Genomic DNA, 27697 nt, shown 5'->3' on the forward strand with positions numbered 1-27697 from the left:
GGTTTTATGTTTCACTTCAAGTGAAATTTTTTTTTTTTTTTTTTCCCCAAAAATTAGCTGTTTGTTGAAAGTGACAGCGTTCAAATTCTGTTGTCTGCATTATTGGTCTGCATATCTCTCTAGTTAGGGGTAGAACTTAACATGGACTGATGATTCTGGAGGACTTCTTGAAGTGAGGTTTGAAACTCACCCTAATGTTATCCACTTGGCAGTGCCAGTTGTTGGGCTAGTTGTCAGGGTGTTGTTCAGTGCTAGCAGGGGATGTTGCTCTTCTAAACCAGTTTCTGCATGGAAACATTTCATAGTTTTGAATCTTGTTTCTCAGAAATTATTTGTTTGAGGGGGAATTTTTTTCTTCTTCATTTCTTCGTAGAGATTCTGGATTCCAAATGGTGAGAACAGTGTGTTGTCTCTCCAGTCTCTGTTTTGGAGGAGAAAAAGGTTGAAAAGTCAACTTCTTTTGCTGTTTCTGAAGTTTTGTGCCAGCAGCATAATTCTGAACTTGATTGGAGTAGTGGTAGTTTTAGTTTCTTGTATTGTTCAGAATAGCAATTCATAGATATCAGGAGTGCTGCTAATTTTCTGCTTTTTGCTGTTTAGCAAAGATATTGAGAAGGTACTTGCAGAAATTTCAGCGGGCTTTGTGAAGGTATACTTTTCCTTGAATGGATTTGTGACCCACTTTCCAAGAATGCGGCAATACCTGTTTAATTTCTTGTTGGAAACTTTCCTTCCATTCTTCCTCCAAAGTAGGACCATTCTCATGCCATGAAGTTGGGGAGGTTTGGAGTCTTTCAGAACTGGAAAGACTATAGGGGAGGTGGAGGAGGGGAAGATAGAGACAGACTTTCTTTGGAAGACCTTTGAGGTGAAGGTGTGGGCTGATCTGCTGTTGGTAACATCCTTGCATTGTTGAGGTGTAACCCCAGCCAGCAACTAAACATCACACAGCTGCTCACTCACTCTCCCCTGGTCGGATGGGGGAGAGAATCCGAAGAGTAAAAGTGAAAAAGCTCATGTGTTGAGATAAAGAACGTTTAATAGGTAAAACAAAACAAGGAATTCATTCACTACTTCCCATCAGGAGGCAGGTGTTCAGCCATGTCCAGGGAAGCAGGGCTCCATCATGCATAATAGTAACTGGGGAAGTGTGTGGGCTGGTGTGAGGAGCAGAAAGGTCCTTGACTCTGTGTAAGCACTGCTCAGCAGTGATGAAAACATCTCTGCATTATCAACAGTTTTCAGCACAAATCCAAAACATCTCCCCATACCAGCTGCTGTGAAAAAATTAACTCTATCCCAGCCAAAACCAGCACATGTGTTTAGAATGGTTTTTTGCCCTTATGATACCTGTCTGCTTTCTTGAAAGCCCTTGGGAAAAAAACCCCAAAAAACAACTTTATTTGCACAGTGCCTAGTGCAATATGATTTGTCATTGCATGTTGCAAAGTCTTACTGCAAAGTAGAGAATAGTAGTGGAAATATATAGAAGGAGATGACTTTATAAAAGTTTTGTGTTATTCAAGGAATAATGTGAATAAACCCCTGAAATGCCTATATAGATTTTTCAAAAGAATGCTGTGTTCTTATTTATACCTTTATTAACAGACCAGTATGCTTCTGTATCACAGATACTTTAGAGAATTGCCTAATGGCACATAAATAAGCTACAGCTGAGTTTCCAAATAGACCTCACAGTGACCAAGTTAGATTTTTTTTTTTTTTAAGGCAGCTGCAGCAGTTGCAGAGGAGGAAGCTTGCTTATCTAATATTTCTTCTGAGTTTGCAAGTAGACAGTAGTGCAAAATTGTTCTCACAGTCGAAAGTAGTGCTTGGTTTGTGTCATGTATGGATGTACACATATTTACAGAAATAACTAAAATCTTAGTTTAAGAGTGTCTGAAAAGTCTTGGGAATCCTAGAGCAATGAAATGTGAGTGTGCTTGCCAATCTGTCTTGTTTAAGAACATCTACAGTGTTGGGGTGTTTTTCCATTTAATATAGCTGTATATTATGCCAATTTTATTTTCTGTGTGAGGTGAGTGTTAAAATAGAAAAAAAAATCATATTACAGTCTTTTGGGATTGGAGGAAGGAAATTAATTTTTCACCTTTGTTTTACTGATAGTGCTCTGTAGTGTGTTAGCAGATGTGTGATCACTGAATCTATGAAAAAGGTCACTGAAAATGTTTAATAGTGACTTTGAATATAACTTAATATCTGTCTCCCCATTTTTTTTTTTTTAATTTCTTCTTAATTAGAATGTGACATCATCCCCTCAATATTCTACATTCCTGGAACACATCATCCCCAGATTTCTCACCTTTCTACAGGATGGAGAAGTTCAGTTTCTGCAGGAGAAGCCAGCACAGGTAAACTGTGTGGAGCATCTCTTCCATTTTTGCAGACTGCTCGTTCAGTGAAATACTTGATTAACCTAATGACCTAATTTATGTATAAACTTTGTTATTAAAAATAGATCTGTCATTTGGAGTGAAATTGAAAAAGTCCAGTTTCTAAATAAATTACTTATAAACTTTGCAAATCTGGGCTTCTATAGAAAATAAGGAAAAAGTAGGTGCAACAGAATTGGCTTTCTCATTTAAATATGATGTGTTACAAATTACTGACTTTACTGTGGAATGAAAGACAGAAGTTGAATCTATGTCATTAAATTCTTAAAATTGAGTTCCTTGAAAAAAATCTGTTAAATTACATTTTTCAAATATAAATTTATAAATTTGCCCTTTTTGCATATGTGGGTAGTAGGAAGCATCATGTGGTTGTATATAAGCGTATGTCTACATGAAGTAGAATGGCTTTTTTTCTTTTTAAGCATGCAGAAGTATTAAGCTAAAAGATGTTGCAACTATTTGTTTTTTGTGGAATTTTAAGAAAAGTTCTATCATTATATATTTTTTTTTTTTTTTTACAGCAACTCCGAAAACTAGTGCTTGAAATAATTCACAGAATACCAACAAATGAACATCTTCGTCTTCATACCAAAAATATCCTATCTGTGATGTTTAGATTTCTAGAGGTATTTTTTTTTTCTCTTAAAACTGTTTCAAATTTTCAGAAAGAGTTTCCTCTTAATCTCCAAAAATTGCTGGGGATAGGATTTTAAATAGCTGTGCTTCTGGAGCAAGAGTGGAAGGGCATTCTATTTAGGCTTTACCAGTGTGATATCTTACTATCTACTATAATTTTCTGCATGTGCTCTTCTGCCCTTTAGAAACGTGGATTTTACAAATGGAAGAAACTGTTCTTATGCTAGACAAGATTTCATTCATGAACACTCTCCTGGCTTATAGAAGTGCAGATATCTTCTTCTAGAGACTTTGTTTTGTTTCTTACTTGGAACTGAAAACTTTGTCATTTGAAGGTCACAGAAAATAACCTGCTCTATGTGAAGGTGTCTTGGTGTGTAAATAGCTCCACTTGTGTGTCTCTGTCTGTGGGGCATTAGAAACAGGACTGATGGTACAGAGTGGTTGAAACTTGTGTTTTTTGTTCCAGTAGGGGTGAATTTCATTTTAGCCATACTCTGAGGTTGCAAGGTAAAGTTATATCAAAGGAAAGGCATCTTGCTCCTGCAAATTCATATTATTGGGGCACATGCAGGTTACTGAGATGAGTATAATTTTATAGAGTTTTGAAGTACTTGCAGAGTAGTTGAAGAATGCAGCAGTAAACTCACTAAAGATTCTCTTTTTTTTTTTTTTTTTCAGACAGAGAATGAAGAAAATGTATTGATTTGCTTAAGAATAATTATTGAATTGCACAAACAGTTCCGACCAGCAATCACTCAAGAAGTAGGTCATATATCTTGCTATATGGTATAGAACTTACAGCCATACCCTTCAGAATTATTATTTTGTTCTAGTGGGTTAATTTGTTTATTTTTTCCCTGGTGTCCTCCTATGCTGGCTGACCTGTTGTGATAACCTTTTTTTTTTTTTTTTTTTTTTTTTTTTTTAATTTTAAAGTAATTTTTAAAAGAGGATTGCATAGTGCTAACACCCTGTGAAAAAAGAAACTGTTAAAGCCCAGTTGTCTTTGCTTTAAGTATTTATGGGCAATATGGTTAGACTAAGGAATGAAATTCCCACAGAAGGGAAGAGGATTGGAGCCTTTTTAGTTTGTGAAGGAAAAATCCTGGAAAAGGAATATTATAATTGTGTTCCCTGCCCTGTCCTCGCTTCTTTCCTGTGACTCATGAAAGAGCATTTGGAAGTTTGTATTTTTATTCTGTTACTTTCTTTCCCTGATTTTCTCCTGGGAAGACTTAGTTGGTTTATAGTAATTATTTCTAATAATACTGTATTGGAACTATGCTGAGGTGGTAGGTAAATTGCATTCTTCCCAATTGCAATTTGAGTTAATATTGGCAGAATAGAAGGATATAGGAGAATGCTTTCAGATTCTTTTTAAATATAATGAAAAATATACCCTAGTGTTGACTAAAGATAATATAGAGATTCTAAATTTGTCAGTTCTTTTTCTTTATGGTAAAACAACTTCTTCCTTCCTAGATCCATCATTTTTTGGACTTTGTGAAACAGATTTACAAGGAACTTCCAAAAGTAGTGGTAAGCTTTTTATTTCTTATATTATGCTTGCTATCGTCAGAAAACTAGTTTTTATTTCTTGATTTTTATCTCTAAAAGATACTAACAGAATTACTTTTGTATCTAGTGATAGTAAATATACTTTTAATAAAAATATTTAACAAATACATTTGAAAGTATGGAGAAATTTATGTTTTGAACTAGAAAACGTTCTGTTTCTAGCATAGTATTACTGGTATGAGAAAACTGAGGTTAACTTATATAATAAAGCACTAGTCGGTGTCCGTGTAACCAAATGCCCTTCAGTGTTCTTGGTCTCTGTGTAGATTGCCTGCTCTTCCTCAGTGATAAAGAGTATCTGTTTGGATGTTTTTCTTTAGCAAAAGAACCACTTTGCTTGGTGATGCTTTCCTGCTTCTTGCTATAGTGGGAGTGAAAGATTGCAGGATATGTGTGTAGTCCTAGTACATCCTGCATTGTAAATGTCGTGTGCGGGGAAGAAAAAACTGACTGCCATAAGTTGTGGGGAAAAATTATATGGAGGAATTCTAAAGAGACAAATGGCCTTTTGATTGTTACTAGCACTGTTATCTTTTTCTTCTGCTCTTTGCTTGTAGAATCGGTATTTTGAGAGTCCTCAGGTGATTCCAGAGAACACTGTTCCTACTCCTGAAATGGTTGGCATGATTACAACAATTGTGGTGAAAGTAAACCCTGAGCGAGAAGATAGCGAAACAAGAACAGTGAGTATCCAACTGCTCTTTAATTACGAGATTGTATCAAAATACCCTAAATCATAAGGGCAGGTAAAGGTAATAGTCTTTGTTTTTGCTTGTTTTTCTTAACAAAATTTATTTGTAGAAGCTGATTGAAACTTTTTAGATATTTTCAATGCAACTGTAATTGCAGGATTTTTATTTAATATAATACCAAATGATTTTGTGCTTTGTGAATGTTATTATTGCTAAATACAGTACTATTAACTGAGCAGTTTCTTTAAAGATGTATTAGTAATTAAACTGTTTATAAACCATATATTCTTTCTTTCAGCATTCTATAATTCCCAGAGGATCTTTATCTTTAAAGGTCTTGGCTGAGCTACCTATTATTGTTGTTCTTATGTATCAGGTTAGTACACTCCAGTATTTTGCATGTGCTTTTTATTGCTGAATGGCTTATGTAACTTCAGCTGGCTAATGTGTTAGTAAAAATGAATGTAATGTATTTTTGAGACTAAAATATGGTCTAAAAATAAGATGCTGAAATTTCTTCACTTTTTCTGATTAGCTCTCAAATAACTTGACTGCTAGTGTGACTTGTAAATTTCTCTAATATTACTTTCTTTTTTCTTTTTAAGCTCTACAAACTGAACATTCATAATGTAGTAGCTGAATTTGTGCCCTTGATTATGAACACTATTATAATACAGGTTTCTGCTCAAGCAAGGTAAGAGCATTTTAACAGTATTTTGATGATATTTGGCATAAACTGCTTAAAACTGCTATTCAGTCTTACCCAAAGTATTTTTTCCTTACGTCCTGTGTTTTTTTTGCTTCTAGTCTTACTGCTTTTAATCTCAGAAGTCACAATGATTATTTGACTTAAAATTATCAAAGTTTTGTAGGTGAGATAATGGGCAAATATAAGTATTTCCACTATATGTCACTCATAAAATCCTTGATTGTGCAGTAGATCCCAATTTGTTATTTGATAAAGCATTTTTTTTAAAGGAGAGTTTCTGACAGAAATCCCAGCTGCCACAGGTAGTATGTGATGGAGACCGTGTTAGCCGAGACGCTTGCTGTTGTTTAATCTTTACCATACCACCAGTGATATGTTTTTGCTCTTCCAAGGGGCAGCTTAGGTGAAGCCTTGTGATGCTGCAGATATGGGCAGTGCTTTTCCTACTTCAGAGAGATGTTTCTAAGGAGCAGCAAGTGGTGCTGAGCAGGGCAGCAGGAGTAAGATCTCTGTCTTCCCCTATCTGCGCAGATAATCTGAATAAGTAGTTGAAGCTTGAGATGGATAGACAAGTCTGTGGGAGGGAATATTGCTTGGAGGAAAAAAAAAATGCCTCAGTTAGGGGAATGGAGCCAGATGTTTGATGCTAATGTATTGGCTTGGCTTTCTGTAGAAAGTTGAAAATTTTATGGCTGCCTCAGGGCTGTGCATTTCTATTTAGAGCATAAGATACTGGGAATTTGAATGGCAGGAGATTGCTGAAAATGGGCTCTCCCATGATGATTTTATTTCCTTATGAAGCAAGAACCTTGCTAGAAGATGATGTTGTTTGAAACTTCCGTGAATTTTCTGAATGAAGGTATTAAAGAATAGGAACAAAATCGTAACCACTCTTCCATTTAATTTTAGGCAACATAAACTTTATAACAAGGAATTGTATGCTGATTTTATTGCTGCTCAAATTAAAACATTGTCATTTTTGGCTTACATCATAAGAATTTACCAGGTAGGTTTCATTTGAGTTTTGCAATTAGATTTCTGAAAGAGAAACAAGCCAATTTTACTTGAATGTTATTTTGCAAATGTAAAACAGACCTTTTAAATAGAATGTAATAATAATTGTATTCATGCTATTTTTTGTTACAGGAGTTAGTGGCTAAATATTCTCAGCAAATGGTAAAAGGAATGTTGCAGTTGCTCTCCAATTGTCCAGCCGAAACGGCCCACCTCCGGAAGGAGCTTCTCATTGCTGCTAAGCACATCTTGACAACAGACTTGAGGAGCCGTACGTAGTACTTACTTTTAAAAATGTATCTATAAACTGGAAAGATTAAAGCTATTTCTATGTATTTAAGAGACATATTGCTTATTGTTTGTTTTGGACTATTACATGCTTCTGATTATTTTGGGAGTGGGTGTGATTTTTGTTTTGCCTTTTTTTTTCTTTTTTCCTTAAAAAAAAAAAATCCATCTGAATAAGATGGCATACTGAACAAGTGGCTGTTCTAGCTTTCTAAGTATCTGTTGTTCCAAGTAATTACCATTTGACCAGAAATATTTCTGTTGGTTTGTAATTGTGCCTGCAAAAGTATGGATACTTTAAAATAATTATTTGTTAACCTGAGTGGAAGTAGTTCTGTCAAAACCTAATCCTATGTGTTTGATTGAGGTCATAGTATTTACCTCTAGCAGAGAAAGACCCATTTTTGGTCTGCCTGAATTGACTATGTTTGGTGGGTATGTTCTGTTTTGGCAGAAATGGAGATGAGTGTATTTTGTAAAATAATAACTTCTGTCTTTTAAGCTTTATTGTGTGGTGCCCTTTCTTTTCCTTCTGCTAACAGCAGTTATGGGGCAGTGTGATGTCTTACAACTATTGTCAGCTTACCAAAAAAAAATAGCATGTTTCATTGTTCTGGAATTTAGTGTTGTGGTCACATGGAAAGCTGTTTCTTTGGCTGTTTTTCTAAAGAAATAAGCTTAATTGTTCTATGTTTTTCAGCTTCTCCTTAATAACTTCAAAACTTGACCCATTTCAACAGAATTCAACAGAGGAGTGAGAACTTAAAGACATGATGCTCTGCATCTTTTGTGAACTTTAGTGTTTGGGTAGTAGACAATACCAGAGTTAGTATCTCCATTGGTGGAATAAACAGCAGTGTGAGCTTGGCAATTCATTGCCCCTGGTCACCTGGCTGGTGTTTTAGCCTACGTGTTGATAACACATCCCTCCAGCCATGCTCTTGGCTACCTGGCAGTCACAAAGTGGATGTAGAGGAGGAAATGCTTAGAAATATTAAGGAGATGTTAATGTTCTTTTTTCTCTTTTTTTTTTTTCTTCTTTAAAAAAAAATAAAAATTTATAGAATTTATTCCATGTATGGACAAGCTATTTGATGAATCTATACTAATTGGCTCTGGATACACTGCCCGAGAGACACTGAGGTATGAGAAAGTTTGAAACACCTATCTAAGTGCCTGCCAAGGCTGTTTTCTTTCAAGGTTTATTAATATTTACAACAATGTCTGTATAGTGTCCTAAATCTTTGCTTTAAGTAACTAATTTTGTTCGATTTTAATATTGGAAGGGCTTCTGCTGCTGTAAAGAGTTGTTGTTTAACACTTGGGCGCAGCATGGTAGCGTGAGCCTAGGGCCAAATGAGATAAACAGGTGTATGAAAAATATTTCATTTTTTGAATTGCAGAGCACAACTGAAACAGTTGGTCACAGTGAAATCAACTCAGCATCTTCCCAGTATTTCACAAGACACCTGAATCTTGTGTCCAGTGTAATATCTGAGAGAGATTTAAGCTGTTTTGTCAATAAGTACCTTAAAACTTGTTCATTTGCAACTGAAAAAAATGAATGGGGACAATACTTGCCTTCTGTGTCTTCAGTAGTCTGATAGTTTTGAGGTGCTTTTGCTGACAAAATATGTGAACTAGGAGAATTATTTCCTCTTGCTTAAGTATCAAGTGTAGCTTATTAACAACATATATTAGATTTAGAGTTATTCGTTCTCCTAGGTGCTTCAGCCTTGTATTTGAAAAGAAATTATTTTTAAAATGTATCAGTTTTCATAACTACTTTTGAAATAATGAATCACCAATTGTGAAGCAGCTTAACAACACTACTTAAAATGTGGCTTAAAACGTGCTAAATTACTCTTAACTGTATGTAGATGAAAATATGTGCTGGGGATGTTCAGCAATGGGGGAAGAAAGATCAGAGAGTTAATGTTAGTGTTGTGGGTCAGATTAATGCATCTTCAGTTAGATTGTACAGGTTATTCTCTTGTGTAATTGAAAAAACCTCGTTAACTCTGAATTTGCATATAAAAATAGAAAATGTGGATTTAGAATCATGGAAATAGCTCCAGGCTGTAATTATTGGTTAAGTCCAATCAATAACAATTTTAATTGTCCTCAATGTGTTTTCTTCATTTCTTGTTTTTACTGATAGACCACTTGCATATAGTACACTGGCAGACCTGGTACATCACGTCCGTCAGCATTTACCACTCAATGATCTCTCCCTTGCTGTCCAGTTATTTGCCAAGAACATTGATGATGAGTCGTTGCCGAGCAGTATCCAGACAATGTCTTGCAAGCTTCTGCTAAATTTGGTAGACTGTATCCGGTCTAAAAGTGAACAGGAAAATGGAAATGGTAGAGATATTCTTATGAGAATGCTGGAGGTATTGATTCGTTTCAAACATTTGATAATAAGTTGAATATCCTATTTTATATATGTTGTCAATCACATTTTACTTTCTTCTTTCTTCCAATGAAAATGTGTAGAAACAGTCTGCACGCTGTATTTCACTTTCATACTTCAGAGAAGGGCTTTTTAAAATGCTTTGCAACTGGAATAATATCTCAAGTAAGCAGAGATGCTTTGCCAACTCAGCTTATTCAATATTTCACTTTCATACTTTAGAGAAGGGCTTTTTAAAATGCTTTGCGACTGGAATAATATCTCAAGTACAGCAGAGATGCTTTGCCAACTCAGCTTATTCATTCAGTGACTTGTTTCAAAGCAGGAATCTGAATGGCTATGATGCTAGGGGTAGCTTAGCTGTTATTCTTTTAAGTTTTCTTTTAAATTATAGTTGTAATCTCCTATTTTCCCCACTTAAGAGTATGTAAGAATGGTAAATTTTTTTTTAATGCTTTCTGATTGGTTTTTGGTTGGGTGTGGGGTTTTTTTTTTTCTTTTCTTTTAAACACTGAAAGAGAATTATCTTGCAGGTCCTTGGCATAGCCCAGTACAGTCTGTAAAATGTAAAATAGCCACACCTTCAAGACCAACTGATCCTTTTTAAGGATCTACTTTATATGGAAGACTTTTGGGGGGCTTTTTTTTTTTTTGTTATTTTTCAAAATCAGGGATGCACCTGAAAAGCTGTCTTCCATGGTGTAGTGCAAGTGAAATACTATCTGCTTGCTTGTAGCCAAGTTGCTAATGAAAATGATTGCCTAGTGTTTCTCCTTCCACAACATGAAGATGCACTAAATTGTAGAGTAAAACACTTGCAGGGTAAATACTGGTTGAAAAAATCTCATTTTAGCATCTCAGAGCATGTCTTGAAATTTAAATCAAACTGGTGTGAACTCTTTGAGATAACTGAGGAAGCTCTATGGCTGCTTGTTTTGGAAGGGGAGATGTTGGAATTCTGAATGTGGTGAATCTCCTCCATCTTTGACTCCTCTCTGGCACTGACAGACTGTCGCGGTTCTGAATGCACCAAGGAAGAGATTTAATCATTTTAGTCATCTCTAGATTATTTGGTATTACCCTGTTTTTTATTTTATTTATTTATTTTTTTCTTGAGCTAGCAGTAGTTTAGGGAATGACTTTCATCCTAAATACAAAATACAAGTGATGCTGCAAGTGAAAAATCTCAATATTAAGCATTGTAATAGGTCCTTTATTCCAGGTTTCTTACACTGAAGTAGCATTCTAGTAGAGTTTGTTTTCCAAAGGAACTTCTACTTTTTTTCTACATTAAAAAAAAAACCCATAATGTAGCACAGTTATTTGGTAATTTGTTTATCCAATTAAAATTTGTAATAATACGTGAATTCAGAGAAGACACATCTAGGGAAGAAGGGAGTCTGCTGAACTGTGGTGGTAGTGGGGAAATATCCAAGTAAGCCAAGTGGATCTAGACTTTAAATCTGGGAAGTACAGAAAATTTTAAACTGAAACCTTCTGCAACATGTCCCTTGTTTAGTATCATCCAAGAGGCAGAAATGTTGGGGACTCCTGTTCTGCAGGACTGATTATTGCTTTGTAAATCTGATAGGCTGTATAAAACTAAAACTTAAACCTGTAATGCATGCATCTTTTAGTACATCTGACATACCTTACATATACATCGGAAAAATTTGAGCTTTTTATGCTTAATAGTAGGTCTTTATAGACTGAAATATTGTCTTCTTTTAAAAAATGAATTTGAATAGTTTTTCATTTTAAATTAAGTAGAATTGTAGAGAGATCAGTTTTTTATTTTTACTTTTGGAACTTGTTAAAAGTAAACAAACTGCTTTGATACTTAAAGATGTTAGCTGTCATTTGAATGACTTCAGAAATACTCAATATAATAATCTCAATATGCTCAATAATCTCAATATGCTGAACTGAAGTATTAATGTTACTAAATTTGGAATTATTTTTGAAGAAGAAACTTATTTTCTTTTTTCTTCCCTTTCTCTGCTCTTTCTTTTGCTTTTCCTCTTTCTGCCTTAGGTTTTTGTTCTGAAATTTCACACAATAGCACGATACCAGCTTTCAGTCATTTTTAAAAAATGCAAACCGCAGTCTGAACTTGGGGCTGCTGAAGCTGCATTACCTGGAGTACCGACAGCAGCAAATGCGGCACCTGTTCCTGTTCCATCTCCTGCCCCAGCCACTCCAGTGGCCCCTGCACCAGTACCTGTATTTGAAAAACAAGGGGAGAAAGAAAAGGAAGATAAACAGACATTTCAGGTCACAGACTGCCGAAGCTTAGTAAAAACTTTGGTCTGTGGTGTCAAGACAATCACGTGGGGCATAACGTCATGCAAAGCTCCTGGTGGTAAAACTGCATAATATTTAATTACGTTTATCTCTTGTAATTCTACAAATAAAACTCTTTAGCGTGAAAGCAATTAGTATTTTTAATTGTTAACTACTGTCTTATTCTTTTTCTTCTTTCAGAAGCACAATTCATTCCCAATAAGCAGTTGCAACCTAAGGAGACTCAGATCTATATAAAACTGGTAAAATATGCGATGCAAGCTTTAGATATTTATCAGGTATGTAACCTGTCCTCATAGCACTTTTATTTATACAGTTACTCTGTGTTATATCTTTTAACAAGGGTTTATTTGTCAGCTAAAAGGCAAATTTCACATTTAGTATATTTTCATTAAATCTTTAATTTCAGGACCACAGCTGTTGGGAAATTTTACAGGTTATTTTCTTAACAGCCATTATTGTATGTGCTTATGCAGGCAGGGCAGGCTTAAAATAATTGTCTTTCATGTAATGGATTAAATCTTTTCTTCAAAGAGGTAGTTTAGCTATTGGTTGAAACATTCACATGGATATGTTTGTCTTCTGTAGTTAAACAAAGTGCCGATGGAATGTAAATGTACATGATTTGGAATTAAGTAACTTCACAAATAAACTGTGATATCTCCTCCTGTTGTTTTTTTCCACTCCTGACTTCATGATTTTAAAATCTTTGCTGTAACTCCGTATTTTAATATTTTTATTGTTCCTATTGACTCTTTTGCCCAGCTTTTAATTACATGGGGCTTGCATGTGAAACCTGTAAAATCTCAGGTTTTTTTCAAAAGGTATTTTAAGAATAGCAGGGGAAAAAGTTGTTCAGATTCTGTAATCAATATATGTGTTTTTTCAATTGCTGTAGGTCCAAATAGCAGGAAATGGACAGACATATGTTCGAGTAGCAAACTGTCAGACAGTCAGAATGAAAGAGGAAAAGGAAGTTCTGGAACATTTTGCTGGTGTTTTCACAATGATGAACCCTTTAACTTTTAAAGAAATCTTTCAAACTACTGTTCCTTATATGGTGGAGAGAATCTCAAAAAACTATGCTCTTCAGGTATTATGTTTTTATTTACTTTTTCAATTGAAAATAAACAGCATATAGAAAATAACTCATGCCTTGAAGTACATAAGGCTGAAGTGACACTATAAATGATAATATGGAAATTAGCATGCAAAATTTGAAGTAGTCTATAAAAATACTTTGTAAAGATGGATTTTCAAAAACTTTCCAGATTAAATGATGCAACACAAATGTGAACACTTCAGTTTAAAGATGTGAATGGACTTCATTCTTGAAAAGTAGTGAACATTGTGGAGTTCTTGTTTTGTTCACGTTGTTGTGTTAATGTTCTAGTGTTTTACAGAACGTGAACACTTCAGTTTAAAGATGCGAATGGACTTCATTCTTGAAAAGTAGTGAAGTTCTTGTTTTGTTCACATTGTTGTGTTAATGTTCTAGTGTTTTACAGAACACAAGTCCTATAAGATACATTTAAAATTAAACTTTAAACTTGAATACTTAAGTTATATGCATAGTTGTTTTCCTTTGAGGATAACCTGAATCACTTGGGTAGCAGCAGAGATGGGGAAAGGAATTCATCTTAGTTTTTTTATTTTAAATGGGAAGTGCATTTATCCCTCTATCCTTTCCATTACAGCAAAAATCACTCCTTTGTGGTTTCCTTTTATAGATTGTTGCCAATTCCTTCTTGGCAAACCCTACTACCTCTGCCCTCTTTGCAACGATTTTGGTAGAGTATCTTCTGGATCGGCTGCCAGAAATGGGCTCTAATGTGGAACTCTCCAATCTGTATCTCAAGCTGTTCAAGTTAGTCTTTGGCTCGGTTTCACTATTTGCAGCTGAAAATGAACAAATGCTGAAGGTAAAGGTCATTTGTGTTGAAAACAAAAAAAATCTCTTTTGACTCTTAATGCATTCTTCAGATGTCTGAAGAAATTTAGGAGTTTTATACTAACATTTGATAGTCTTTTCATGTTTGAACCATTATTAGTGATAATCTGTGTTTTTTCCAAATGCCAAGTGTTATTACCTTATTTATAAATAAGAGATGGTTTCTGTGAATGTTTGCTTCATATTTGAAACTATAAAGTGATATACTAATTCTGAGTATAAATGACAGGTATGTGCTTGTGGTGTGCAAGCCATAAACCTTTGTAACTTCATGGTCAGGATATGCATATCTTCTTGTGTATTTTTTCCTCTTTGTTTTCATATTAACTTAAGACTTCTGCTTAGACTGGAATCACTTTTTTATGTGCTGGTGAATGTTGTTCATTCACGTCCTATTCAATGACATGTACCTCTTGAGTAAGACCAGCAACTTGGTCTAGTGGTAGGTATCCCTGCTCATGGCAGGGGGGTTGGAACTGGATGATCTTTAAGGTCCCTTCCAACCCAAACCATTCTATGATTCTATATTTCTGTGCTCTTCAAAAGTCTGGATTAAGGAATGCCATATTTTCTATTACTGTGTAATAGAAATATATTACCTGTGTATTCCAAGGACCTGTTTATGTTGATAAGATAATCTCATTATTCAGTGAGTTTGGAAATACTAAGCTTGAAGCAAAAGTGTGCTTTTCTATAAAAGTAACAGCTTCCTATATCCAGAAAAAGAAATTAAGATATTAATTGAATGCTGCTCCTCCTCTCATAATTTCTCTCATTTTATCTTCCTTCTACCTTAGAATAAACAAAATTTCTGATGCAGGTAACTGTGATAATTTTTTTTTCTCTGCTTAGTGATTTGTTACAGCAGGATTAGTTGAGTTTTCTGGGTAGAGCAGAGTAGGGACTACTAATTTTTCAGATTCTTTGAAAGATAAAAGTAATATGAAGTAATATTCATAAGTAATATGAAGCAGCTTTCATATAATCTTGCTTAATTTTTTCTCATTTGTCATCAGAATCAAGGTCATTTGGATTTTATAAGCTGGAGATCCAAATTAAATAGTGTGATTTACTACCATCACAGTTTCACGCTTCTGTTACGGTTTTTTTGTTTCCACAGGATTGATGATATGGGCCTTGGGTAGACAATTTAATTGAATGATGAAGGCTATTTGCAGCATTTGCATAGCAGTGTAGAAAGCCTTTAGATGTTAATAAAATCCAGAATTGTGTCACTGTTTGTCTCTGATCTGTGAGAATCCTTGTATTTATCAACTATTTTTAACAATTCCTACAAACTGGTAATGTCCTCTGCTCTAGAAAGGCTGCCAGTTCCATAACCATTTTTTAACTTGTAAAAGTTTCCTTTTAAAGTGAAAATTTAGCATTCACAAAAATTAAGAATCAGTGATGAAGTTAGATCAGGAGTAAATTAATATTGTGAAATGTCTTCTCTTGTCGTCGTGACCCTCGTGATTTCTGCTGAACAGCCCTAGGTTCTGTGGAGCAAATATTTTTCATTGTGTCAGATTTTCAGAAGGTTGTTTTAATAAAGTTACTGTTTGGAGTAGCAAGCAGACTTGATAATTTGTCTAATATGAAGGCAAGGTTTAATTAATTAAAGAATGCTCTGGGTTCTTGATACTGTTCAAATACAGATTTACTTTTATCAGTTCTTCAACAGCAGTACAAAATTAGCATGGTATCAGAGTACTTGGAATAACGAAAGTTTTTGATGTGAAAAACTTGTCTCATGCTGAACTCTTGTACAATATGATGATAAAATTGATATTTTATTAAACTTCAAGCTTTATTTTTTTTTATAGCCACATTTGCACAAGATTGTGAACAGCTCTATGGAACTTGCACAGACTGCCAAAGAGCCCTATAACTATTTCCTGCTGCTCAGAGCACTGTTCAGATCTATTGGAGGAGGCAGTCATGATCTGTTATATCAAGAATTCTTGCCACTGTTACCGAACTTACTACAAGGTAGAACTATACCTTCTTTCCCCACCCCACTTTCTGATTCTTTTTATGTAAATAGTAGTAATCAAACTAAACTGAAGCCCTAACCTGATAAGTAGCTTCTGATTTTGAGCATAGCAGTTGATTTAATATCTTGAATGTGGCTTATTTTCATTTACTATCAGCTGCTTCAGGCTCCATAGTTTTGGCTGCTTCACAATTTCTGCTGCTTGTTTTTCTTCTTTTCATTGTGGGGCTGTTGGGGTTTTCTTGTTTGTTTCTTTCATTCATTTTTGCTATGGATAACTTTGTTAACATAAGGCATTGAGGGATAAGAGTAACAGGAGAAGCAATGTTGCCAGGCCATCACTGGTTTTGTGGGAAGAACATTACAGAGAAGCTCTGCTTTTCCTGCAGTTGAGGGCGTGTACGTGCACCTGCAAGTGCATGATAAATATAAATGCACGTAGTGTCAGTTTGCAAAAAGAAATGGAAATAACAGTCAGTTTGATTAATTGAGCATTTGTGCTTGCAAGGGCTGTGTGCCAGAGATACTGAGGATGAGCAAGGAAATATGGAGAACTACTGAAGCCTGAGGACAGGCTAATCGGAACAATTCCAGGAACGTGAAATCCTGTGGTTCCCATCTACAGCTGTAGGGGCAATTTTTATTGTAGCTAGCAGATATGTGTGTTATCTATAAATCATTATGTAAAATGCATGTCAGCGTAGAAGTACTAGCTAGCTTTATGGAATATATGAAATCTTGATGGGGAGGAAAATAAGTTGTACTTGAACTCAATTAATGTTTCTTTTCAGGATGTCAGATATTTTAAAAACAACTTGTTCCGTGTGGATTTCTTTTAATTGAGGCAAGGCTGAGTTTTGTGTCAAATGATCTTTTTCTGCTTTTCATTGGCTATATTCAAATGCTACTTTGTTGAGTCTAATATTATATCTTAGAATATGCATAGATATTTTTTTTTGTATATGCATGTACCTGCAAAAGCATTCACTGCATAAAATCCTTAGATGTAAGATAATTATGAATGGTATTATATTTTGTAAATACATTATTTACAGAACTGTAAGCTTTACAGAATTGAAACATGTCAGGTTATTCTGAATTTAGGAAATAGCAATTTTTAACAATAAACTGTGGACTGTCTTTTTCCTTTGAGTATATAACTTCTCAATGATTTTCAGGACTTAATATGTTGCAAAGTGGCCTCCATAAACAACACATGAAAGACTTGTTTGTAGAGCTCTGCCTCACTGTGCCAGTTCGTTTGAGCTCGTTACTGCCTTATCTGCCAATGCTGATGGATCCCTTGGTGTCAGCTCTCAATGGATCTCAGACTCTGGTTAGCCAAGGCTTAAGAACTCTTGAGTTGTGTGTGGATAACTTACAGCCAGACTTTCTGTATGATCATATTCAGCCAGTTCGAGCTGAGCTAATGCAGGTAAACATGTTGTTTCCTCTTAGACCACAAGAGGTCATTGATTCACTAAATATGATTAGAAATTTGTGTGAACCTTTGGTTATAAAAACTTGAAAAATCTGTCATGAGAACCATACCAGTCCAATTTGTATGTAAAAGGCCAGTTGGTGTTGTGCTATTAAACTGAAAACTCTGAAAAATTTAAAAGTGAATTAATAATTTCTCCTGTACCTCCTGTTAAGGGGTTAAAGTTAAGACCTAGGACTCAATAGCAAGAATATTGCTATGTTTAAGATGAGTTGGTATAGAAAATGATTAAAATCTGTTAAGTTTTTAAAAAACAAACAAAAACTAATTACCCTCTGCATATCATGATTGACAGCTATATGAAGTCTTATATATACAGTGAAGATGATGTGGTTGAAATTCAGAACAATGTTTTAAATGTGACTGTTTCCCCTAATACAGTGCTTGCATATACTTTATCCTTTAAATATTATATTTACTTTATTTGTTTTTTGTATTTTAAAAGTAGCTCTTAGAGGTTAATTCACTGCCTTTTTTTTTTTTTTAAATGTGTAATGTTGTTTGTCTAGTCATACATTGCAGTGTGGCAAAGATTTTGTAGCTGATCACAGTGATCTAATTGAAAACTGCATTTAGGACAAGCTTGTTACAAAGCACTTGAACTGTTGCGAACTGAGACTGCTTTTATTCATTCTAGATAAGTATTTTCTCGAAGTTATGCAGGATCAATTACCCAGATACAAGAATAAGTTTTTTTCCTTGACACTTTTTTTATACTACAACTTGAAAAATTTTGAACTGAGACTGGTCTGACCATGTTACATTTAAAATACTTGCAGGCTTTGTGGCGTACGCTGCGCAATCCTGCAGACAGCATTTCTCATGTGGCTTATCGTGTACTTGGTAAATTTGGTGGAAGTAACAGGAAGATGTTAAAGGAATCACAGAAACTGCAATATGTAGTCACAGAAATCCAAGGACCCAGTATTACAATTGAATTTTCAGACTGTAAAGCCTCCATTCAACTCCCGATGGAAAAGGTAAGGGCTTATTTTCTGTGCTGAGAAAAAATCTTACTCAGTTTTCCTTTATTACAGATTTTTTTTGAAGTTTGTTTACTTGTAAAACCTTGATAAAATATGCAGGCTGTCTGCCAGTTCCAGATATGAGTTAATGAATATCTAATGTTAGAGAATTTACATAATTAAAAGTAGGTTTTAGGATCTCTTGCATACCTGATTTTTTTTTTTTAATATTCCTCCAGTTAGAAAAAAGAGGTTTCTAATTAATTTATGTTGTAATAAAGAAACAGAATCTAAACCCACTTACGTTTTTTTGGGCTTTCTTTGGTTTTGTTTCAAGTAATTTTTGAATTGCCAGACTTAGCAGGTAGACAGTGTTGTTTCAGAAATCACTGCCAAGAGCTTTTTTTGTTTTTTACTATGTAGTGGTCAGTTGAGAGTTTCTGTTTAAGGCAGGTAGACCTACACTAATTTCTTGCTTCATTTTGACATGCAAAATTAGCAGAAGCTTGCCAATGTGTTACTTGTTTTCCTTGTAAAGTGTTTTATATATCACCCTCAAAATGACAGATTTAAACATGCTCTTGTGCTTTCACAGTGATAGGATAGGGAGCTGACCTGGCACAAGAAAGTGCTGTCTGTGCATTTTTCCCCTTCCTAACTTCTGGTGTACTGCTTAGATTAGGAGCAGGAATCTACTCTAAACCCTCCTTATTTTCTTCTTGAAGTGTAGCAAAAACTTCTGTAGCCATTCTTCAGTGATTATTCTCATGACTCCAATGATTTGGTTTGTTGTCTCTGGGTTGGTTATGGTACTTCTCTTACAGCTGCAGAACCACTTTGTACTTGTACTGGCTTTTATCCAACAATTTCGGTGCGTTGCAAATACTTGGTTCTCACTAATTACAGCAAACTAATCTGTGTCTGTCTCTTGGGATTTGAGAGTGAAGCTGGATTCTGAGTTAATTTGGTCTGGAAAGTTTTAATACTTACCTTTTCAATTACACTCTCATAAGTAGATATGATCTGAATGTAGTAAACAGTTTTCTTTACAGGCAGAGATTTTTACCTACTCATTTATCCTGCTTCCTTCTGATATGGAAGAATCTTCAGCTTCTTGGTGTTGACCAAGAACAATATTATCTGCTGAATACTTTGTATCTATAAAAAGGAAATGTCAAATTAAAAGGAAAAATAAGTGGAATAAATGAAAATAAGAAATTCATGTTTTCTTTTAGTGCTTTGGTAGTCTTCTTTGGTCTGTGTCAGACTCATTGTCCTTTTCACTGAGATGCTCATAAGGTTATTCAGTAGTGGGATGGCAGCTAGTTAAGTCACTAAGTGGAAAGATGGTTTTGATTTAAAAGAAGGAAAATGCCCACTTCTTTGTAGCAAAGCCTTTTTCTGCATAGTCCTGTTTAAGCGTGGATGGCTAGATTTTATTTACAGTTGTGATTGGGTATTGAAATTCCTTATGTTGTGCACTCTAAAACAATTTTTACTTGTATTTTTACCTAATACCCGTCTCATTTGTTTTTAAATTGTTCCTTTATTTTTTGGGGGAAAGGATAGAAAGTTGTTTATATATATATATGCAAAATAGAAATTTTCCAAAGAGATGTACCCCAGCTTTTCACTGCTTTCATATCTACTATTTGAATTATTCCCAAATATATTAAATAAATCTTGCAAAGGAAAAGAAGAGTACCATTTCCATTAAGGAAATGGCGTTTTTAAGTTGCTTACAGGGACATTTCATGATATATGATGTAGCTTTTGATTTGCATGGAAAATATGACAAAATAATTTGTAAGATATAACATTTTTTGGGACCATTTATGTATGTGTGTAAATGCATTCTATACCATCAGTGTATAGAGATTAGGAACAGCAACTGTGGCTGGAGGGAAGGTGAAGAAAATTTTCTTGAGGGAGGAGAGAGGATGAAGGTGTACCTCACTCATGACTTCAAATGCTTTCTGACTGTGGAAATAAATGTGTCTGCCATTAAACTTTATATTTATAAAGGCACAACAAATACAATAACAGTTTCAAGTCTACTCTCGTGTGCATTCTCTGCATTTCTTAGCTTGAGCAGTCCAAATTGTGAATACTTTTAGTTACTTTTAATGTATATTAAACATATTGTTTCCTTGATTAATCACCTTGCAAATACTAAGAACAAGAAGTGTTTGGTTACTATCTGTCTTTTTTTCATTACAGGCAATTGAAACTGCTCTGGACTGTTTGAAGAGTGCTAACACAGAACCGTATTATCGGAGACAAGCGTGGGAAGTCATCAAGTGTTTTTTAGTAGCTATGATGAGTCTGGATGATAATAAACATGCATTATACCAACTTCTTGCCCATCCCAAGTATGACAATTCTTTAAACGTAAATGTGTATGTAAAATTTATAGCATCTCTAGAATAACCTAAATTAGAGACAATAGTTAGTCTAGGAAATGTATTCTTCATGAGATTTTTGCCTACTCGTTTATCCTGCTTCATTCTGAATCAGTGCAGGACTTTCCAGTAAGAGGAATTTTGTTAGCATATTATTTAATGCCAATGACGTGTTAATGTTTCATACTTTAATTTTCTCCCCCTAATCACAGTCTAATGTGTAATCTGATCAGACATTTTCTTAAAAAAAAAAATTAGTTTAATATATTTAAATAGTTGTAATATTGTGGTGCTTAATTGAGTTTTTAAGATGAACTGGTATTTTGTGTGTACATCTAACTTTTTACTAAAGTAAAAGAGAAAAAAATCGGTTTAATTAGTGACCAAATTATAGCGTAATCGCACACATAACTTATGTTTGTGTTAATGTGGGGGCTTTTCATTGAATTTTTTTACATCTTTTACAGTTTTGTTCATTGATACTTAATGAGTTTATTGCTTTTAGGCAACTTTGAGATCTTTGCTCACAGAGCATGTGCTGACGTTGAGTCTTGCAGTGTGGTAAATGTAGCTAAAGAGTATAGTAGCTTTTATAATTTGAACTTCTTAGACTTGGCATAAATATAGCTTTGCAATGAATAGGTTTTGTTGGGCAGTGATTTGATAAATAATGTTTCAGTCTTCCAAGATTAAAATAAAATGTCATTTTAAAAAAGGGAAAAATGTCAAAATATTGAAAATGACATTCTGTAATTGAGTTGCAGTGTGACGCCTGTATGCCTGTTATTTGTAATATACGTGGCTTCTTCTGAACCACTGGCTTTAAATGTCCCTGATGAAATTGAGCTATCCATCATGTTTGAGACCAGTGGTTGACAAAATTAATACAGACTGAGTGAACTGGTCTAGCTCTGTCAAAATGAGGGAACAAGGGGAGGTGGAGAAGGAGTTAGATATCAAGAGCAAACTTTAAATCAAGTACTTGCCGATGCTCACGATTGAGCTGCCAGTACTGAAGTTTAGGATTATAATGAAGTAAATTTTGTCTTTCAGCTTTACTGAGAAGTCCATACCCAGTGTAATTATTTCTCATCGATACAAAGCTCAGGATACTCCAGCTCGTAAAACGTTTGAACAGGCGTTGACAGGGGCTTTCATGTCAGCAGTCATCAAAGATCTGAGGCCTAGTGCTCTGCCTTTTGTAGCCAGCTTAATCCGCCATTACACAATGGTGGCAGTCGCTCAGCAGTGTGGTAAGTAAAGTGCAATAGAGATTGTGTGGATTGTCATGAGAGGGCTGGAGGAGTTTATACTTTTTTCTAATTGTAATTTGTTTTAAGAAAGTAATGATATTGTAGTTGCTTCTGGGTTGATAGGTAGTTTTTCATTTGATGGCTGAATTATGTTTTAATTCTTTTGAGCAGGGAAAATATTAAGCAAGTTTTAAAAAACAGTCACCTAATAATACTTTTAAAATGCTACAGCCAATGAAATAATTACAGCTTGGAACAGTTTATATTTCCAGAACATTTGTGTAACTTGATATAGAGAGTTATTTTTGTGAATGGTCTTTAATTGGATTGTTTCCACTTGTGGTTTTGAAGGACCATCAGAGGAACTAAGTAAATGTTAGAGCACTGCAGTGTCTTGTTTCTACGAAGTAAACTTTTTGTTTGGAGTTTGACGTATGACAAGTAATGTGGGAAAAGACATGGCATAAGCATATCACTCTTCATTGTCACATTAATGTAACTTGAATTTTTATGATTCTTCATTTTAATTAAATCTTCTTGCAGTGCACAGTCTAGTGCATAGAATAAAATATTTGAGTAGATGTAATCTTTTTTTCTTCTACGAGTGAAGAATGCCTTACAATCCATTTATATGCAAATAGACACAGTGCTTACTGGTTTTGCCATCAGCTAGTCAGAGGAGTAGTAAAATCTAATTGAAAGACTATTCATATTTAAATATCTATTGTTTAATATTTTTTTTCTCTCTCTCTCTTTTCTTTCCCAATACAAATTACAGGTCCTTTTTTGCTGCAGTGCTATCAGGTTGGAAGCCAGCCCAGCACAGCCATGTTTCATAGTGAAGAAAATGGGTCAAAAGGCATGGATCCCTTGGTGCTTATTGATGCCATAGCAATCTGCATGGCATATGAGGAGAAGGAACTCTGCAAAATAGGAGAAGTGGCTCTAGCAGTGATATTTGATGTTGCAAGCATTATCTTAGGTTCAAAAGAAAGGGTAATATATATAAGGAAAAAAAAAGTATCTAGTTTCAGCCAGTGCAATTTTGCTTCTAAACTTTTGGAGGCTACCACTGAGCTGAAAAAGCAAACTGATGTATTTCTCTGTTTCCAGGCTTGTCAGCTTCCCTTGTTTTCATACATTGTGGAACGTTTATGTGCTTGCTGTTATGAACAAGCTTGGTATGCTAAACTAGGAGGTGTTGTGTCAATTAAATTTCTTATGGAACGACTGCCACTGATTTGGGTCCTCCAGAACCAGCAGACTTTCCTGAAGGCACTTCTCTTTGTTATGATGGATCTAACTGGAGAGGTATATAATAAATGAATTATATCAAATAGTATGGGGGACACAAACTTTTGTTCTTAAATTCACACAAATTGAACTCTTGCTAATCTTGATTTTACTTAACTTCAGCTGTATCGTATCTGTTATGAGTGAATTTTAGTTATTTTAACTTAAACAAAGGCCTGAAGTCTGTTTTTTTCCACATAACTTTGCCAGAGTTTTTTGGATTTACACTCACTTCTTTCAGAGTGGAAATGTTGCATTCAAATTGGTGAAAGAACACTAGTTTCACTGTCATTTGCATGAAAAACTGTTTTTTCTTTTTTCTTCTTTCTGTGTTTAGTTTGAAAGGTGTTAATCTATAAAAAAGCTGTATGTAGTTATAGATACCTAGAGAATTGGCTGCTTGACCTTTTCTTAATTGCAAATAATATGGTGACAACATTACTAAAGGTTCGAGCACTTGAGTTCATTTATAAAGTTGTGTTGCATTGAAACTCAGTTTTGGAATGATTGGTGGGAATACTAATTGAATATATGTTCTGTTTAAGCTTTGTATGTTTTTAGCTGTTTGCAGTGGATTTATCAAAATCAAATGCTGGGCTTGTTCATGAGTAGTGTGTAGATTTGTGATCTTTGTTCTGTACTTATTTAATAAAAATAATCTATGATACCACAGGTTTCCAATGGAGCAGTTGCTATGGCAAAGACCACGTTAGAACAGCTTTTGATCAGGTGTGCAACTCCTTTAAAAGATGAAGAAAAAACAGAAGAAATCCTAGCAGCACAGGAAAAGTCTTTCCATCACGTAACACATGACCTTGTTCGAGAAGTAACCTCCCCAAACTCTACTGTGAGAAAACAGGCCATGCATTCCTTGCAGGTACTTGCACAGGTCACTGGAAAAAGTGTTACAGTGATTATGGAGCCACATAAAGAGGTAAGCAGAAATATTTGCTGAAAGTCCAAGTGAGTTTGAAGTTGTTTACCACTTTGGATTTCCAAAATGCTTTTCTGAGTGTGTTTTCCGACATTAGTGAATTAAGTTCTTAGTGCTTTGGTAGCGTATGTTTGTCATTTGCTAGGTTTCATTGTTCTAAAATACACTATGGCTGGAGTACTATAGAGATTCATACAAACTGTGCTTGACTACTTAGCCAGCATTTAGTGTCTTCAGGTTGATTTATTTCCTAAAATTATGGACTGTCCATCCTGCCACCAATTGGGTAGAGGCTAGGCCAGGTAGATACTGCATTTTGAACCTCAATTTTGTGTGATTCTCTAAGTATGAGATACATTGCTATGCCTTTCCCTATCCAGAAAGAGACTATAAAGATAAAAGCTCATTGAAATAAGATTCATTCTCTTGAAAGACAAGTAAATGTACGTTTGTAAGTAAATGTACAAAGGGCCACCGCAAGGTATGAAATTATAGATACTGTTATTGTAGTTTGGGAACATACAGAGATGCCCCCTAATTGATACCTTATTTTGCTTAAAAGTGTTAATGGAGGAGTGAAGTTGGTGTAATGTATAAAACCTTACATAAATGTTTTTGTTTTTCTGATGTTTTAGGAGCTTGAAATATTCTTGTTTCTTGCCTTGAACATTTGAAATGCTTATGTCTGTGAATTTCTTCATTGCTTATAATGTTTAGTTAAGTTATTAAATATCACAGATCAGTCTGTTCACAGAATATGCAATAACTACAGATATTGAGTTGTTTTGCTAATTGACTCTGAATTAAATTAGTTTCGAAAAATACTTTTCTTCTCACTTAGTGATATCTAAAGAGGTGCATCTGGAGCCACAATAGCAAATGGAGCCATGACTAATGATGTCTTCTTAGTGGCTAGGTCTGTGGGGTCATTTGAGTAGGCTGCTAATTCAGTAAACTAAATTACATTGTGTAGGTTCTCCAAGACATGGTTCCTCCTAAAAAGCATTTACTGAGGCATCAACCTGCAAATGCTCAGATTGGCCTGATGGAAGGAAACACATTTTGCACAACGCTGCAGCCCCGATTGTTTACAATGGATCTAAATGTTGTGGAACACAAGGTTTTCTACACGGAGGTACTTTCTTTTTATGTTCCCATATTTGAATGTAGATACTTATGTAATGATGGTGTTAGAACTTTCATTGTTAAAAATACTTACTTTTCTTTGTTTCAAACTTTCACCAAAAATGTAAGAGTTTACCTTTTGAAATGTGAACTGAGGTCTGCCTTTACCTACAACATAATAGCTCGGAGCTCAGCAGAATGTGGTAATATGTGTAAAATATATCAAATGAACGTTGGTGTTAAACTCCTAGTTTAGTAGTGCTAGCTTTGATATTTAGGTCTTATTTTATGCACAGTATATCTGTTGAATAAATTATTGTACTGCCAAAACATAAGTATTGTTTAAGGTTTTTGAGTCCTTAACAGTTTCAGACTAGTGTTTAGATTTAACTTGGAGGAACTGTTCAGTCCCATGGTTTCCTAGCTATCTTGTCCAAACAAGTAAGTACAGAAGGTCTTTGATACCAGCAGTAACTGCAGTTAGCAAGGCAGCTATGGAGTCAATCAGAGGATCTTTTTTTTTTTCCTTAAAACGAAAGCAAAGTGCTGTAGATCAAAAAATGCCTGTAAAGGTGGGAGTGATCTATTGGTATGGTAAAGGTCTGAATCTTAAGTGCTTTCTTGGATATAGGTGCAACCTGGACATTGTTAACTTTTTGACATTTCAACTTTTCAGTGTTTTCTAATAAAAAACATTGAAAAAATACTCACCTGCAAAGAGGAGAGCTCTGTAAGAAAGAATTTTTCCTCTAGGCAGTGACCCATGACCATTAGAATTACTGAGGACATTTTCAGCACATTTTTTTTCCCTTTTAATCTTCTCCTGTTCTCTTATCCCTTCCCTCAATATTGTCAGTACTATTACTGCTGTTCAGGAGGCAAACTTTTCCATAGACCTGTTCTTTTATCATTATTAAGAGTAGCCTGTTTGCAAATAGACCAGCCAGGTATTGGCCAAGAAAATGCAAAATGGCTCACTTTTTGCCTGCCTTTTCTCTGGTGGCAGTGCTAATGGGCTGTCTTGTCTCTGGCTAACCACTGGTTTTCATGGAAATATATACCCTAATTTTGAGTAGAATTTTTGCCTGTTGGTGAAATTGAAGATTGATTAATGTGTTTGTATAAACTTGTCTCTTTGAGGAAACAAGTCTCAAAAGGTAACTGATAATACTGTTTCAAACATGATTTATAATGCTGTGCTAAAATGGTTGTTTATTTTTTCCCCTAGTTACTGAATTTGTGTGAGGCTGAAGATGCTGCCTTAATGAAACTACCTTGTTACAAAAGTCTTCCATCACTTGTACCTCTTCGGATTGCAGCCTTAAGTAAGTAAAACTTCCTAAACAAAATTTGATGGAGGTAGGTGTCCTTGTGAGCAACGGGCAGTCTTCTTCCAAAGATCAGCAGAAAACTTGAGCACCTGAAGACTGATGACTGCTCTCTAGAGGTCACAGTTTAATGGAGAATAATGGGAAAGTATCACTGCTTTCTTAATGACTAGCATTTAGTTTCTGAAATGAACCCAATGTATTTTTAGACTAACTATGTTATATAGCATTAGGAAAACTTTAGAACACTTAATAGAATTTCCATTCTTCTACTATTTTAAGATGCCTGTTGCTTTTGGCAAAGCATGCTATGTTTTAGCTGTCTGTAATTTAAGAAGAAAAAAAAGAAACTTGAAGAGAAGAAATGTAGTATTAGATTTTTTCCCCCCTCTCTTTGAAATTGAGTTAACAAAGAGAACAAATCTACTTTGATATTTGCAGATGCTCTAGCTGCCTGCAATTACTTGCCGCAGTCGAGAGAGAAAATCATTGCTGCACTTTTCAAGGCACTTAATTCAACAAATAATGAACTGCAGGAGGCAGGAGAAGCATGCATGAGAAAGGTAGTGTATTAAAACAACGTTACTTTTGAGGCTATTGTTCCCTCTGCTTTACTTCCTTGTTACGAAGCTTCTTGGGAAAGTTGTCTACAGGAAATAATGGCTGCTCCATTAAGTTTTTTGTTAGTGACACCAGTATATTTAAGTTTCTGTCAGATGTGGGTTTTTTGGGGTTTGAACTTAACCATGAAATTTCTTCTGATTGAAATTAGCATTGTAAGGTCTTGGACAAGAGCTATGGTAAGTCTTTCAGTCATTCTGTCTGTGCAGTCTTTCAGTCTTTCTGTTTGTCTGGTCTTTGTAAATCTGTCTTCTTTTCTAAATAAACAGTGTCA

At 34.9% G+C, this 27697-nt stretch overlaps 1 protein-coding gene across 1 annotated transcript in view; it reads left to right on the forward strand.

Moving 5' to 3' along the window:
- The window catches only part of LOC104522270 (transformation/transcription domain-associated protein-like), a gene marked incomplete at its 3' end in the record, with an annotated part of 76293 nt that overhangs the window by 1880 nt on the left and 46716 nt on the right, over positions 1-27697 (forward strand). The window contains 26 exon segments of the mRNA XM_029084157.1: positions 2262-2372; positions 2936-3040; positions 3732-3815; positions 4536-4592; positions 5189-5314; positions 5622-5699; positions 5929-6017; positions 6942-7038; positions 7179-7317; positions 8399-8477; positions 9496-9730; positions 11785-12112; positions 12235-12332; positions 12953-13147; positions 13785-13976; positions 15832-15997; positions 17180-17436; positions 18282-18482; positions 20688-20866; positions 21923-22122; positions 22901-23118; positions 23236-23433; positions 24089-24349; positions 25323-25484; positions 26703-26799; positions 27244-27365. Of these exon segments, the coding sequence (XP_028939990.1) occupies positions 2262-2372; positions 2936-3040; positions 3732-3815; positions 4536-4592; positions 5189-5314; positions 5622-5699; positions 5929-6017; positions 6942-7038; positions 7179-7317; positions 8399-8477; positions 9496-9730; positions 11785-12112; positions 12235-12332; positions 12953-13147; positions 13785-13976; positions 15832-15997; positions 17180-17436; positions 18282-18482; positions 20688-20866; positions 21923-22122; positions 22901-23118; positions 23236-23433; positions 24089-24349; positions 25323-25484; positions 26703-26799; positions 27244-27365 (4074 nt within the window).

This window comes from Antrostomus carolinensis, unplaced genomic scaffold (assembly GCF_000700745.2).
Source record: "Antrostomus carolinensis isolate BGI_N321 unplaced genomic scaffold, ASM70074v2 scaffold14173, whole genome shotgun sequence".
Lineage (NCBI taxonomy): Eukaryota > Metazoa > Chordata > Aves > Caprimulgiformes > Caprimulgidae > Antrostomus > Antrostomus carolinensis.